At 47.3% G+C, this 16839-nt stretch overlaps 1 protein-coding gene across 3 annotated transcripts in view; it reads left to right on the top strand.

Moving 5' to 3' along the window:
* Nucleotides 1-16839, top strand: part of LOC147904314 (uncharacterized) — an 86352-nt gene that overhangs the window by 46127 nt on the left and 23386 nt on the right. Inside the window, exons 8-10 of one of the 3 annotated variants that reach the window (XM_087385805.1) lie at nucleotides 3081-3418; nucleotides 3620-3710; nucleotides 3786-3890. In XM_087385805.1, the coding sequence (XP_087241931.1) occupies nucleotides 3081-3418; nucleotides 3620-3710; nucleotides 3786-3890 (534 nt within the window). Of the gene's footprint in view, nucleotides 1-3080; nucleotides 3419-3619; nucleotides 3891-16839 lie in introns of all 3 variants that reach the window. The other 2 variants (XM_087385789.1, XM_087385796.1) reach the window with 2 other exon arrangements.

Below are 16839 nucleotides of genomic sequence, written 5' to 3' on the forward strand. Positions count from 1 at the left end.
CTTAGACCGGTTGCCTCCTTTTCAGTACAGCCTCGACGCTCCACCATCTCCCCTCTCCCCCACTGACCAGGAGGTCAACCGGCTCATTTGGGCGGATCTGCTCCAGCTCCACACCTGGCGGACATGGTTTCTTCACTCCGAGCTTCCTGTGAAGCTCGACTTCTACCGCCGACACTGCCTCCAGATCTCACAGGAGGGCTTCATCACACCTCCGGGTTACACACAACTTCATCTACCACATGCGCTCCGGATCTCCCTCGGTCAGTTTAGGGTCTCGTCACACCGATTACGGATTGAGAGTGGACGCGCAGAGGGTATCCCACGAGAGGACCGCCTTTGCCCACTTTGCGACTTACAGGAGATCGAGTCGGAGGAGCATTTTGCTTTGAGATGTCCTATCTATTATGCCATTCGAGGTCGATACCACTGCCTCTTCCGCAACGGATTCGGCTCCCTCTCACACATGCTACAATTCCTGGATCAGCGGTGCCTTGCCGCTTTCTTACATGAGATGACCCGCCACCGAGATACTTCTCTCCGAGCACGGCGACACGAGTAGCACACACAGCGTGAGGATATCCAGCGGCCTATCACTGACTTCTTTCAGCCATAGGATACCTCTTCTCAGTCTAGCCGACGACGCAGACGTGAGCGAGAGCCAGAGTCACGACAGCTGCGTCAGCGGACAGATTCACACATCCAGGTCCATGACATCTCGTCTCTGCTCTCGGCCCGTCCCACTGGGGTTACCGTTGCCCTCATCCACAGGGCCACCCGCCGCCCCCGACGACCGAGCTCGACTAGGCCGCGTGACGTCAGAGGCCAATCATCTATCGCAGGGTTTTTTCCGACTTCCCATTTGATGGCCCCTCTATGATTGGTCTCTGGCGATCACCACCTGCACATGTATACTGTATCTCCCCCCTCTGCCCCACTTTTTTGTGCCCCCCCCTTCTTCTTCTTTGTATCATCTGGAGGTAGACACATATTTTTTGTATCAGGACTAGACACATAGTCCTTCATAACCTCTTTTTTTGTAGAAACGGTTGGTTGGCCCGTTTTGAGACCACCATCGTTATGCTCATTGTATCAGTTATCTTTAGTCTCATAGACCTTCACGGTCTCCCGAAGACTTTAATAAACTTTCTTTCTTTCTTTCTTTCTCTCTTTCTCTCTCTCTCTCGTTGTGCTGCCCACACAGGTGGGGAGGTGACCAACCTTATTCCACTAGTCTGGATCCCCCACCCAATCTTATGAGTATGTTTCCTGATCTGTGCTTGACAACACATGTTGAGTAGGCTGTGATATACATAAGGACCACACATGGCAGCCAATTAGTTGTTTTCCTTGGTTTTGTGGAAAATCGACTAAGCGATCTGATTGCAAAGCTGATGTCGAGTCTCGTATTGGAAAGATAGATGAGGCTGCCTATGGAACTTGTGATGTCCACCAGTGGGGATGAGTGTTCCTTGGTTAACTTGGTATTACTTCCAAAATCTCTCAAGAATACTTCTTTGGTGAAATAAAGATGCCATCCTTCTCTCGAAGCATTATTACCTGAAATGGTTTCAGTTTTGAAATGAATGGTTTCCAAAATGGCAAGATTGAAACGGTGTCAAGATTTGCCTATTGTAATGGCAAGTTAGGGTGATGATAGTATGGACGGAGGGTCTTGTAGAATTGAAGGCTGGTGAGGGAAGGGGGAGGGGCTAGACAATGAATTGGGGGGGAGGGGGGTCTATAGGGAGGAGGGAAGGGCTAGCTTCTTCTGCTAGTGCCTATAACCGTCTTTGTGGCGCAAACCGTCTTTTGTGTTGGAGCGTGAGTAGGCATGTATTGCTCCTCAAATTGTGTGGGTAGGTTGGCTTCTGTGGGGGATCCTTGGCTACTTGATCCTAATGTGGTTTCTCAACAGGCTCAAAAGGAAGAAAGGAAAGGTGAAGGAAGGGGTAACTGGAAGGGGCTTAGCTTGGTAGAACTGGGGAAGTAGAAAGAAAATTGGGGCTGCTAGAAGAGATCAAAGGGGATACGCTGAGGGAAGAAAAAAGGAGACAAGAAGGGGGGGTGAAGACAAGGAGGTTGGGAAGGCTTGAGGGCTGAGGTGCCCCCAAGCCCTAGTTACTACCAGTTAGAGCAAGGCTATTTGAGGACAGCCCAAAGAACCCACAGAGGGCATGGAGCTGTAGCCCTTCCCCCTGGAGGGCTGCATGAGACCTAGGGGGCAGAAGGCCCCAAAGCAGGTCCCAGGCAGAAAAGCTCCCCCAAATTGCCTGCCCTTCTTTTTTGGGAGGGGGGGGGGGTTGTGGAGCTGCAAAAAAGCAGGCAGCCCAGAGGCTGCCTTAGGCATCCCAGAAGCCTCTTAAAGGCTGGTGGAGCTAAAGAAGAGACTGTTCGAGGGAAAGTGTATGTGCGACAACCTGCAGCAGGTGGGAGAAGTCAGAGAAGCAGAGGGGAGAGGGAAGGGTGGGCAGGTGGAAGGGCTGCCAGGCTGTGCTGCCACAGCATCTAGGGCAAGTTAAGTAAGAGAAGAGGGAAGAGGCGAAGCAGGACAGAGGGGTCGGCGAGCATGGGCAGACAGGGTGGTGAGCTAGCAGGCCAACCAGCAAGTCAAAGCAGGACTCGATATGGTCTCATCTCATGGATAAATACTCTTTTGGAATCAGTCATTGCATGTAATTGTCCAAGATATTATGACCTCATCTTCAAGCCTGCAGAGGATAATGCAAAATTATTCCTGCTGATTCAAAAAATGCACGATGTTTATGTGGCCATTATTGAAATCTAGCCATGGTGGCACCATTGGTGGTCCAGTGTCTATGAAATCTAACCATGGTGTCACCATTAGTGGTCCAGTGTCTATGAAATGTAACTATTGTGGCGCCATTGGTGGTAGTGTCTATGAGGTGCGTGTCATGGTCGCGAAGTATAAAATGATCTTGTTGTGAAGTTAGGGGATTTGCTTGCTAGTTATCTCTATTGCATCCATTTTTTAAATTGTTTTAGAGGTATGGGGAAGATCCTTGATTATTGTGAGGATAGGACACTCTGTTAATGATAACCTTGTTGTGAAACCTGCTCAGACAAGGAGCCAACAGGATTGGATGCTGGAATTGAATTTGGACAGTCTGGTGACACAGTAGGCGGTGCAGAAGGTTCCAGAGGCCAATCTTCCACTTCTGTTCCTACTTCCTTATCTGATGATGGGAAAGAAGATGGATCTCCATCAAACCTGGATGACAGGATGACAGTCACTTCATTTCCTTCCACAGTTTTCAAAGGTATGCGGTCAGATTTTTCGAGCAGAACCAATCATGGCATTCGAAGAGGGAGTTCAATGAGAGCTGCTGACATAGCGGGAGCTAGTTGGCATAATGGGGGGACATCTAGCAATTCTTCTCAAGAACTGCATGGAGAACAGGTTATAATGTTAATTTTGCAGAGAGAATCCTTTTTTTGTTGTTGGAGATGGTGCGGTAGAAAAGGTAGACATAACATTTTTTTCAGTTTCCATTATTTGACTTCACATAAAACTTTTCAGATACATTAGATAATGTTTATGAAATAATCGAGGTTGCAGGATAAGGTAATTCCTGATGCTGAGCTTACAACTTTTCCACAGGTTGAAGAGAAGCTGGTAAAGGCACATATGCTTGAAGGCCATGGCAAAAGTGTACATGAGTTTGGGACCAGTGACGATAGTGGACATGAAGGTCTGAAAGCGTCCAACACTGCTGTGAGGCTTGGGATGATCGATGTTGAGATTGAAGATTCTTCTTTTGAAACAGGTTGCCCTCCATATTTAAAAGGTACAAAGGGCTGTGAGATGTGGCATGAAGCAGAAGGTTCAGCTGAAGCCAAAGTCTCAAGAAAGGGAAAAACTCGTAGTGCAGGTAGATTCTTTCTTTCTTTATTTCAGAGTTTTGCTTTCACTTCTGTAAAAGTTTCCAGCTTTGTTAAAGAGCTCCGATCTGCTTATCCTGTTGTACGTCATCCAACTGAAATGATAATAACTGATTGTTGGATAAAGTGATGAAATATGGAGTTGTTCATTAAGTTACCCTTGGGGTAGTCTTTGGGTTAGGATAAAACAAAGTGGTAGGCAGACCGTAGGTCATGGGTGAGAGATTTTTAAGGGGCCACAGGATGTGTGTGCCACATAGGATGGGCTGAAGGCGTGGCTTCTGTGAGAAGTTACCGAGAGGCTTCTCCCTCTCCCTCACAACTCATCACCTCCTTAGTTAGGGTTAGGTATATGATGGGTTTGTTGGTCATTTGTTGCTGCATACTCATTTGTTAGCATTCTAGCCAGTGTTAGCAATCCCTATTGGATGAAAAGCATATGATGGATTGATACAATGATATGAGCATGCATACCCTAAGGCATGTAAATTGGAGATGAGATGATTGTCAAGAAAGACACAGCCAAGTTAGAAAATGAGGAGCTTAAAAAGCTTCTCAAAGAGATAGGAATCAGAGGACCTCCTGCCAAAGGAGAAGTTTCAGCGGGTAAAGAGGATGGACATACCAGCAACAAATGTTGGGCAGGACGATGCTGAAACATCTACAATCGTTTGGGCCGCACGACCAAGGTTGAAATGGAGGGTTGAAGGCAATATCAAATAGACAAGTCTAGGAATGCCAACACCACATGTTTCCGCTGCGGGAAGGAAGGTTACCATAAGGACTGTAGACAGTGGAAAAGCACTAAATATGCTATGTGACTTGGAAGAGCAGGCACCAACTGCACTTGACAGAAATGGAAATGAATGTGGTCATGAGGTCACAAGAAGCGCATGTTCCTCGAGGGAGACCAAGAACTCTTCTAGACTGTAAGAATGTATTCGCATGGGAATACATGGACCTGAAGGGAATACCACTGAATTTGATTCAATACCGCATTCTCTCATTCCCGATGATGTAAAGCCAATTCGTCAGAAAAGGTACGGAATCAATCCCAAGCCAAAGCAACAAATAAGCTAGTGGTGAATGAGCACCGACATCATTGGGACCACAAGCTCCACATGACACTATGGGCCTACGAAATGGTATTCACAGTTACGACTAAGCACACCCCATTCTAATTGGCATTCAATCTAGGAGCCGTGGTATCAGTGGAATTTCCTGTGCCGTCTAAGGGTCTCTGTTCAGCATATAATTACAAAAAGAAGCCATTCAGAAATGACTTGGATGAATCATCCAAGATCTACTTATTGCGATCGAGGGCAACTTGGTCACAAAGCATAATCTAGCGGAGAAGAAAGGCCTCGCATGTCTGTCACATCAAGAAAAGAGCATTCAAAGAAGTCATGCTAGTGCTGTTGTACAATGCACCCTTGGGAGCAATGAAGCAAAACCTCCAGCAGTATCGAGTGGCCATACCAAATCAAGAAGTGTTTTGATAATGGCATCGTCACCTTGAAGACCTCAAAAGGAACGACTAATTGAATTCACGGGACGAAGATCAAGATGTTTTGTTCACAAGAACAATACACGGGTAGCCACGATGAGCCACCAAAGGGGTACAAATTCCAAGGGATTGTTACATGTCAAATCAGAATTAATAAGGGAGATCATGATTGGAGGATGGGCCAAATCGGTCCACAGATTCTCAGAAATGGATTTTTAGAAATGTGCAGCATTAAATGAGTCCACTGATGCCTACAAAGGTGCAGTATTAAATGGCTGCGATTCCAACACAAGGGGAATCTCATGATGAGAATGACAAGTGTAAAGAAGACAATGCGTTGGCAATTAACAGGCTGACGCAAGGATTTTAGAGGATGAGTTTGGGAATGTTCCTGGATTCATCTAGGTATATGACGCAAGGAGGAACCCTAAGCGCCCCACTACAGAAGCCTTCCATAAATTTTGAGCTCACTTTTAGCACTATTGAAGCGTAAACCTCTCTTGCATCCATGGCACCCAAATCCCCTCTGATACTCTCAGGAAGTGGTTGTGATAGAACCGGGTCTTGGTGGGGAGTTCCTGGTCCTCCCCCCAAGTCCGGGATGTGTGAAGCTGGAGGAGGTCTAACCGTATAATACGGTTGATCTCATCTCGTGTAATCAACTCAAGAGGTGCATCCATGTTGTACTGAAAGGGGGGAAGCCTATCCATCTGGATACCGTGCCTGGCAAGCCATATAGATATGCATGCATACCATGTGTCTGCCTCGCTCTCTATGAGTCGTCTGGAGGACTCTAGGGCCAACCTCGGAAGTCTCCAATGGGTAAGTCCCACACCCTGTGGATGAAAGTCATTGTCTGAAAGATGGCATCAACCTGGAGAGATGCACAAGCTCTTTCAGTGATTTCTCTCTTTGTCAAGAGGTTCATTATACCTCACATTCGGTCATGCAAGACATCTATGGCAGCTTGGGAGATACTAGAGAGTATGTTTGCAGCAAGAAATGATGCCAAAGTTTCCTTTTTGAAGCGAGAGCTTTCCCATACGCATATGGATGAGGGAGATTCCATGAATTCTCACCTCACTAAGCTTCAGGATTTGAGGGAATAATTGTTGAATATTGATGAAGTCATTCTGGATTCAGAGATGATCATTACCACTCTGAATTCTCTTCCTGAGTCCTATCTCAGTTTCCACACCTCGCTGAATTTGTCATTGAGGGGGGGCAGCAATCCTCTCTTTTCACGAACTGGTAGGACTTCTGTTGCAGGAGGAGCAGACTTGCATAAACATGGCAACCCGGGCTGGTGAGCATGCCATGCTTTCCAAGTTCAAGCCCAAGGGTAAAGGGCAGCAAAAGCCACATGCCAATCAGCCCGCACATCAGCATAAAGCTGATTTGGGACAGCCCTCTTGTAAGGCAAAGGGTGATGCAGATAAGCAGAAAAAGAAGGGCATTTGTCATTATTGCAAGAAGTTAGGTCATTATATTGGAGAATGCAAGAAGCGCATAGCCAAAGAGAAGAAAAGGGATTCAGGTATGGCTGTGTCAGATGCATAAGCTCGACATTCTCATGATGGGGGAGATGTTGCAGCCAACTTTGTGGAAGAGCACTATGCCTTTCTGTCCTGCACTTCAGATTTTTCAGTGGGTAGTTCATATGCTACGGCCACTAATAATGATGACCCTTATGCTTTTTTGACTTGCAGCTATGATCCTTTAAAGGATGCATGCTCTCTTAGTGTCAATGAGACACTAAATACTTGGTATTTTGATAGCGGTGGTTCAAAGCACATCACTTCCAAGAAGAGTCTTTTTGCATCTCTGCACCCACCACCTACAAAAAAGAAGGTGACTTGTGCAAATAATTCTTCTTATTCAGTGTGCGGAGTGGGAGACATTATTTCACATCCACTGATGGCATAGATTTCAGAATTTCAGATGTTCTCTATGTGCCAGGCATAAAGAAGAATTTGCTTTCAGTGTCCTCACTCAATAGAGGAGGATTTTAGGTTGTTTTTGATGATGATAAGTGTGCAGTCAGAGACAAAGAGAATGACTATGCTTTGATGTTGTCTGGCACTTTGTATCAGGGTCTTCTTCAGCTTGATTTATATGAAAAAAGATCCGAACTTGCATTATCAGTAAGCACTCCCACTGCTGCGATGCAGAATGTGGAGTTATGGCATGCCAGGTATGGGCACATGAGCTATGGCAGCTTAATGACAGTTCAGAGGCATGATATGGTTGATGCATTGCCTCCTTTAGAGTCGCCTCCTCCTCATGCATGTGAAGGTTGCATCCTTGGCGAGATGCATGGACTTCCTTTCAAGAAGGATGGTGCAATGAAAGCTACACGGAAATTACAGCTTATTCACAGTGATGTCTGTGGTCCCATGAGGACACCTGCTTTTGGGGGTTATCTTTATTTTGTTACATTCATAGATGACTTTACCAACTACACTTGGGTCTATGGTCTCAAGGCAAAATCAAAAGTGTTTATGCATTTCAAACACTTTGTGGCTATGGTTGAGAATGAGACAGGACTCAAGGTGCAGACACTTCACACAGATCGAGGGGGAGAGTATATGTCTCATGAATTTGAGGCATTTTTGAAGGAGAAAGGTATCACGCATCAGCTTACAGTGAGGCTTACACCTCAACAGAATGGCAAAGTTGAGTGGAAGAATCGCACTGCCATGGAGATGGATAGATGCATGCTTACAAGTAAGAGGTTGCCTCACAGATTTTGGCTTGAAGGCCTCATGTGTGCCAACTATATTTTGAATCGGGCTCCTACAAAGGCTTTGAAGACAATCACTCCCTATGAGAAAGCCTTCAGTGGACCATTTCAGAGTTTTCGGTTGTGTTGCATATGCCCACGTGCCTGTGGAATTTCGACACAAGTTGTCAGATAAAGCACTTAAATGCATTTTTGTGGGATATAGTTCACAAAGCAAAGTCTATCGTCTCTACAATCCTAGTACACGCAAGATTTTTGTTCGTAGAGATGTTATATTCTCTGAAAATTCAGCACATACACTTGCTGAATTTCAAATTCTAGCTTCTTCAGATGATGTGTTTGAGGGGATGCTCCCTATAGCATTTGGTTCCCCCGCTGAAAATCAGAATTTACAGCAACCTCCTCCCGATCCACATTCCCCGCTTTGGGTGTGGATGAAGTTGTCAGGCAAGAGATTCAAGAGATACACGAAGCCAAAACAGTCCCGAATTGGTTCTACGGACTCTCAGGGAGAGTAGTCTTGAGGTCCCATTGCTTGGCAGAAGTCGTAGTGCAGTAAGACACGCAGGGGGGGTTCTTTCAGTTAAGACAGCTTATGCAGGGACTCTTCTTGATGAAGAAGAGCTTGACTCTTTTGAAGAAGCAAAGGATAATGTGCATTGGATGTATGCCATGCACAATGAGTTGCAGTCCATAGAGAAAAATCAGACTTGGGATGTTGTGGATTTGCCACCAGGTAAGCATGCCATTGGTATCAAGTGGGTTTTCAAGGTAAAAAGGAAGCCAGATGGGTCTATTGATAGGTACAAGGCAAGGCTGGTTGGCAAAGGCTATGCACAAAAGAAGGGCATAGATTATGAAGAGACTTTTGCTCCTACATCTCGGTTGACCACCATATGGTCAGTTATTGCCATAGCTGCAAATTTTGTGTGGAATGTCCATCAGTTGGACATCAAAACAGCTTTCCTTAATGGAGACTTGCAGGAAGAGGTTTATGTCAAACAACCTCCTGGTTTTTAACTTTCTGGCAATGCACTTCAGTTTAGATGTATTCTTGGCAAGTAAGGGATTACACAATAGTCCCACGAAAGCACCCCTCTACATCAAGAAGGATGGGGGGGATTTGTTAGTCATCATTCTTTATGTAGATGACATTATGCTCACAGGGTCAAATGAGGATATAATTGCAGATTTCAAAGCTGAGTTGAAAGCTGAATTTGACATGACATATTTGGGCATGTTAAATTTTTATTTGGGGATCTAGTTTATACAAGACAAGCGTGGCATCGTTATGTCTCAATCCAAGTATGTGCAAAAGCTCTTGGATAGGTTCAACATGCATGATTGTAAGCCTATTGCCACTCCCATGGAGCTGGGGCTGAAGCTTACTATGTATGATGCTGGTGAGTTAGTGGATGTCACACTTTACAGCCATGCTGTTGGATGCCTCATATACTTGTGCAATAACAAGCCCAATATTCAGTATGCAATATATATGCATAGCCCAAAGACAACACATTGGCAAGCTGTAAAACGCATCTTTAGATATTTGCAAGGCACAAAGTCTTTTGGCTTGATGTTTCCCAGGGGGGTTTGCAGATGCATGCTTACAGTGATTCAGATTGGGCTGGAGACTATGATACCAGGCAGTCCACTAGTGGTAATTGTTTCTTTTTGGGCAAAGCTTGCATTTCTTGGTTGAGCAAGAAGCAATCTACAGTGGCTACTTCCTCATGTGAAGCTGAGTACAGGGCAGCTTTCATAGCGACAGTTGAGTGTGTTTGGCTGTGACGTTTGTTTGCTGATCTCAAAGAATCCGGTGTTTCATGCTCGCACGAAGCACATTGAGGTTCATTGTCATTATGTTAGAGAGAAGTTGCATGCAAGGGAGATCAGTATGATCTATGTGTCAACACATGACAAGGTTGCAGACATCTTCACCAAAGCACTTCCACGTGAAAAGTTAGAGGCATTTCGTAGTGTCCTAAACGTATCTCCTTTTGGTGATTGATTACTACCTTGTACACCACATTGGCACTGCAGGGGGGTGTTACAATTATTATTATATTCTAGGCAGTGGCCAATGTAATGTAATAAGTGGGTTAGGGGCACTTTTTCCTCTTAGAGGTTGTTTCTCCTAACCACGGTCTAATCTCTAACTACGGTTAGTGATTAGATAGGGTTTTGTCACTTAGACAAAACCCTCATCTTTTTCTTTGTACTTCACTTTAGTCACTTCAGTTCAGTACACTTTGGGCAGTGAACTATGTTCAGCTCACTCTCTCTTTGCACACTGTTGCATCCATTCTGTTTTCTCACAAGTCCTTTATCTGCTCAGGAGTCTTCCATCTCCGAGCACAGTTCAGTGGATATTTTGCAGCTGGGTTTACAAATCCAAGGGACCATTCAATTTTCACAGTAGCTACATGTAGTGCCTTAGTGTCTTCCACCCATGGGGCTAGTGCAACCATTTCCACAGCGTGCTCTGAGGGGTCTTCCATCCTTGGGGCCAGCTCAGCTCATTCTGCACGCCCAAATGATGAGACTCACGGGGATCATCAGCTTATTCTCTTGGAATTTCCACCTGAGAGAATCAGTCTGTTCGTGCAGTTACGTCGGATGGGCCTTTTACTCGTCCGGCTGCTTATCATGTCCAGGTAGTTCCTCAAGGACTTCCACCCCTGAACTCAGTCAATTGGATCAGCTTTAGCAGGGGAGTAGATGGTTTTCACACCTGTGAGGGATGGGTGTTGCATCCTTGGAGATATCTCAGACGCATCAACAGTTGCCATAGATGAGCCTCTTGGGTCCACTGCCCGAGGGGGTTGTCTATTTCCCAGAGTTAGTTCTCTTGGGGCTTCCACCCAAGGGAACTCCCCAGATGCAGCAGATAGGTGTGATGGGTCTTCCATCTACAGGCCTCTTCATCAGCTCCGGTCAGCTCCAACGGGCTTCCACCCTTGAAGCTCAGTTGACCACATCAGTTTTAGTTGATTTCACCTTCTCACCAGGAGTGTTCAGGACTAGGGGGCTTAGTTTCTAGTCCCACTGGTCATGATGCTCAGCAGGAGAGTGTTGGAAAGGTCACCTCCTCATCTGTAAGTCCCCATATGAGGAGAGCATGGGGGGGGGGGGGGGTGAACCTAGTACCTGAGAGAAAGCCACATGGGCAGCACTATGGGTGCCATGGGGGCAGAGATCAGAGAAACAAAGAAGAACCTGGAGGAGCCATGGTGGCTGCAACAAATGGACAGAAAGTTAGCTGTGGAGGTATAGCTTGGATCTGGCCTGTCAGAGGCTTGTTTGGAGCAGCACCAAATGGCGGAGAATACCTAGGAGAAAGGCGAGCCACGTGGCATTGCTTGTGGGCAGGTATATGACCTGCAACAAAGCTTGCAATTGCCGCAGCAGAGATGGCAGGTGGACAGCAGAGGAAAAGGCCTGACTAGAGAGGCTGGTTGGGCTGAATACAGCTAGCCAACCAGGCGTGGTTGAAGGGCCAAACCAAGGCTGGAATCTGCATGAAGAAATGGGGCAGTCAGCCCCAGTTTTGGAGCCCTTATAGGGCTGGTTTTGCAGCAGACTGGTCGGCCTGTTAAGGTCGGCCATAATGATGCTGCTGGTCGGTTTTTTGCAGCCCTTGAAGGGCCTATAAAAGGAGGGCATCCAGCTCTCATTTATCATCACCTGTATCAAGCTTTGAGGAGCAGAAAGGAGCAGCACCAGCAGCAGCAGTTGGGCCTCATTCTGGAGGTGAACCTGGCTGGAGACCTGCAGACTTAGCTCACTTAGAGGCTGCCCACCTAGGCTGGTTTACAGACAGCAAGGTGGAAGAGATCTGGACGGAAAGTCTACTTACGTTCAAGGTGGAGCACGCGGGCTCCAGTCTAGAGATAGCCAACAGGTAAGAGGAGTACCTTGTGGTAAGATCAGAGGACCACACCTTGGTGGGACTCTGGATCTATCTCTATTGTATTGTGTCCATAGCTTTGGATGGAAATATATTATTTTGGTGGTTTCTCTATTTGGCTGGTTCATTGTCTATTGATGAGTTTGCACATCTATGCTATGCACATAAGTTTAAGAAGTTTGTGATTCCACACCCCCCACACACACAGTGTGAGCTCCTGGGCTATTCTATCAGTCTTCCGCTGTGCGTACCCTCTGTTGGGTCATTTCTAACAAAGAGGGCGTCTTAGGAATTTGCCAGACCAATGTCAGGCCTGGTAGAAGGGAGTGAGGAGGGAGCATAATTGGAGTCACATGTGTAGCTATTACTAATAGGGAGGTTGATGTTTTCTTGGCAGTCCGTGAGGATAGTCATCTAGTTCCCTTTGCAACTCCCCTTCCTCAGTTTTTAGGGAGGCAGCAGTTGCAGTACCAGTCAGCAGAGAGATTGACGAGGCCTTCCCATTATTGTGTCCTTCACTCCGGGAGGTTAGTCATACAATGTCCTCTCCATTAGATTGCGAGCCACCAGTAGTAGCAGTGACCTGTAGGCCGTCTACACCGGCAGTTCGCTTGGTGATGACAACAGTTAGGTTGATTCATCAATTGTGTGCTCATCAGCCTTAGTCCTTCCTTAGTATCTCAGGGGGACATGCTCAGTCGTAGTATCCCGTCAGGAAGAAGCTATGCCAACCATCTCTAGAGGCATACGAGTCATTCATGATAGATCACGTGTTCTCAGCAGTTTTGGACATCTCGTAGATCTTTCAGGTAGCATCCCATTCGAGGGGTGCCTAGCAGCTCTTCCGTTCCTTTTGGAGAGCATCCAGAACAGTGCTCGGCAGTGCCAGTCACCGCTCAACTCCTTGGAGAGTTAGCCACAGTTTCATCCCTCTTGGAGTTTCTCAGAGAGACAGCTACAGTTTCCACAGCTCCCAGCGTCACGCAAGTTCTTTGGGAGACGTTTCCATCCACAGTTCCAGATTCCAGGAGGGTGGCAGAGTTTTTACCCTCAGCAGTTATCATGCCAACAGAGGAGGCATGTGATTTCCAGCTTTCCCTCACAGTAGTCATGCAGACATGCAGTACCTGTGCCCAGAAGTGCATGTGAGTATTCTAGAGTTTTCACTTTTTCAGTTTTGGCTGCCTAGCTTCAACGGCTTTGTCATCACCCCAACAGTTCCTAGAGTAGCACTAACATTTCTATGTCGGCGGATCTTCTATGGGAGGGTGCATGTCAGCAGTTGATAGCCAAGTTCATGCCATTAGCCTTCCAGAGTGCAGTGCCTCCGCACAGTAGCCTAGTCAGTCCTCAGCAGTTCACGATGACAACATGTAGTTCATTATTTCAAGGAGCCTATCGGAGTGCCATACCACCTGCGGAACAATTCGCAGCAGTAGCGTGGTGGGATGGTTGGCCTCACCAGTTCGGCTTCCAGTCTTCGTGGCGATACCGGTTCTCAGGAGTTTTATTGAGCCGTCGTGTTATCATAGTAGAGCATTCGTTCCTCAGCCTCTGGGAGCGGTACCGGATCAATCCCAGTGCCAGACTGTTATTCCCCAGTTCTTTGGGTGGATAGTCAAGTTTCGAGTAGCCGTCGGTGACCGGGTCATCAAGATCACGTTCGTTTGGCAGATTCATTGTCCCTCAGCAGCTATCATCATCCAGAATTCAAGCAAGAGGGAATGTCACATGCACACTACACTTGGGAGCATGGTGACACACAGTTTGACCCATTTGTCGTATGCCGTGACCTCGTTGTGAGCCCTGGACGAGTCAGGCATGATGAGCTACGAGGGTCCAATTCCTAAGCCACGGCGGAGCAATTTGGTTCGCCAGGGCAAAGCGTTGCGAGTTGGGAACATGGTGCCACACAGTTTGACCATTTGTTGTATGCCGTGACCCTGTTGTGAGCCCTAGTCCAGGGACGAGTTTGGCAGGAGCTACGGGGGTCCATTCCTAGTTCCCAAATCACAAGCCACGGCGGAGCAATTCGGTTTGCCAGGGCAAAGCGTTGTGAGGTATCCACCTAGCAACAAGTTCAGAAGATGGGAATGTCACATGCACCAGTGCCAGGCATGGGTAGCAATGACAATGGGCTGCCTGGTCAGCAAATCGCAGCATATCTGGCAAGTTTTGGGCGTTTCCAAGGGCAACACACTGTTGACGGAGGGAAGGAGGGGCACTCTACATAGGCAGCCCCAAGGCCTTCCTTAAATGGCCAAAAGGGCCGGGTTTAATAGGTAAAAGGCCAGCAGCTTGGTCGGCCAAAACCGACCAGCCAGTCAGTTTTGCTGGCCCAAGGTTGGCTGGTTCCCAGCCCTATAAAAAGGGCCTTCAGCCCCCCTTTTCCCTCACTCAGCTTACCTCATTTAAGTATCTAGCTCCCAGCCTCCAGCAGCCCATTTCAGCCATCCTATGGGCGATGTTTGGGTGTCCATTTTCCACAGCATAGCTTCATCTCCCACATGTCGTAGTTAGGCGAGTGGTCTCAGCACAGTTTTGTATGCCGATTGGCCACCATGTATAAATAAAGCAGTGTACTATAGCTAGGTAGATCTCTTGTATCTCTCATGCTTGAGTTCTTCTCGTATGTTAATCTATTTTCCACACAGCGTGTCCCCGCATGTTACACCACGGCTATCAAGGAACGAACCCACATAGTTTACCAGTGTCACGCTCTGTGACATATTCCTTTCTCTATTTATAGACTTATGGATGGTTTGATGAATGGACACTTGTGGAAGGGTATGCCCTTTCGACGGGACACTTCCTACGAGGCACAACCCTGTGCCCTTTCGACGGGACACTTCCTATGAGGCACAACCCTTCACAAGAGACATTCTATTGAAGAGACATTCGTATTGTAATGTACCCTCTCATCAAGGGTCACACCCTTCACAAGGGGTACACACCTCTTCATGCACATACACTTTGGAGTACACACCTTTTCATGTGTGACTCTTCACTCTCTATACAAGAGAGGCCCAATTGTATGGATGACACACTACAGCTACACTACAGACACTCAAGCAATACAATTATTCCTTGTTCTCTGCTATTTCAGTCTCCTTTCTGTTCCTTAGCACATTTCTAAATATAGTAAATCTAGGATTTCTTACAGTGGTATCAGAGCAAATTTTGCTCCTGCCTGTAGGAAATGCCCCCCACCTTCTAGCGCCTATCTGATACATCTTTTTCCGCTAGAAGGATATCCGTGCACATTGTGCATGGAAGAGATGGAGAGAATGAGCGTAAAAATTTTTAGCGCCAACCCTGCCTAAAGTCATCAATGGCCTCTCCATCTCCCACACATCACGAGTTGATGTGAATGGACACGACAAAGATCGTGTCTTTTCATGTGCTTGGGCTGTCCCAAAACCAAGGGACGCACCTTTTTCACCATCGGACACACCTTTTGATGAAGAGTCTTGACTCCTCACCCAAGGGACACACCCCATCGTGGAAAAAAGGACACACCTCTTCATGTGGGGACACCCGTTTTAAAAACAGGGACACATCCCTTCATGAAAAGGTGCACCTATTCCAAGGGTGACACCCCTTCGAATAGGCACACCTTTTGGCACCAAGCACTTACAAAAAGGGTACCTAGAGGGGTTAAAAAGGAAAACCCAGCCCCAAACCTTAGGTCTACCCTAGATTACCCAAGGGTTAAATAAACCCACCCTTTAATTTTTTGGGCAACCACCCAACCTAAGGCAGCACAAACGAAAAAAGGGCGCACCTTTTCAACGCCCATACAGATTTTCGTCAAGGAGGTCAGCCTCCCTACGCAGCCCCTACCCTCGCCGGTTGGCTGCTCCTGCCCCCTCGCGGTTTGCTGCCCTGCTCCCCTCGCCATATGCAGCCCCTAGCCTCGCCCGTTTACGGCCGGGGTTTCCTGCCAGCCTGCAGCGTTAGAACAGCGCCAGCCAGCCATTTCTGCCGCAAATCAGCCTGCAGCCTTGGAAGCCAGCCATTTCTGCCACGATCCAGCCTGCAACCAGTTTTCGCCATTGACAGCCTGCCTCCCCCCTTCTGTTTTGCCAGTCTTTATTGACATCCGCAGCCCTGTGCGCCAGCCCCCTATTGCGATCTAGAATTGGGTACCTGCAGCCTGTTGCGCCATCGACAGCCTGCCCCCCCCTTTGATTCGCCACCTTCTCTGCCAGTTCAGCAGCGTTCAGCCCTCCTCTCGCAATGAAGACAGCCTGTTAATTGCGCCTTGTTCCTTTTCCAATCCGGACCAGCCAGGCACAGATCTGCTCCTCGCCAACCACTGCAACATGGACCTCTGGACAGAAATCTGCAGGCCTCTCCTACGCAACAAATTGGCAGATTAAATCAATGCCAGGTGGATTCTTTCCATTCTACTCCTAAGGATTCTCTTGTCATTATCAAATTACAGCAAATGAAAGATGCTTCCTTAAAGCATGGAAACCCTTGGTAATTCACCAGTCATTTCAAGGACACCTCAGGCATCATCTACCACACAATATGGTGTTCAGATTGCACAACCAGCCCATTTCGGAGCTTTGGCATCGTGGGTCTTCTGTGTCACGTGCCCTCCTAGTGATTTGGACCACATCCTATACCTTCTGCGTGAGGCACCTCAGTTACATTACTTCCTCAGCACAGTTCAGGTTGTGTTCCACGAGACACGAACATACCCAGAACCCGATATTCCTCAAGAGTTTGCTGTCCATCTTTGGAGAGAATTTTACCCCTCACCTTCGGCAT

Source organism: Dipteris shenzhenensis, chromosome 2 (genome assembly GCF_047967505.1).
Source record: "Dipteris shenzhenensis isolate YYH24624 ecotype China chromosome 2, Dip_SZ_1.0, whole genome shotgun sequence".
In the NCBI taxonomy this organism is placed as follows: domain Eukaryota; kingdom Viridiplantae; phylum Streptophyta; class Polypodiopsida; order Gleicheniales; family Dipteridaceae; genus Dipteris; species Dipteris shenzhenensis.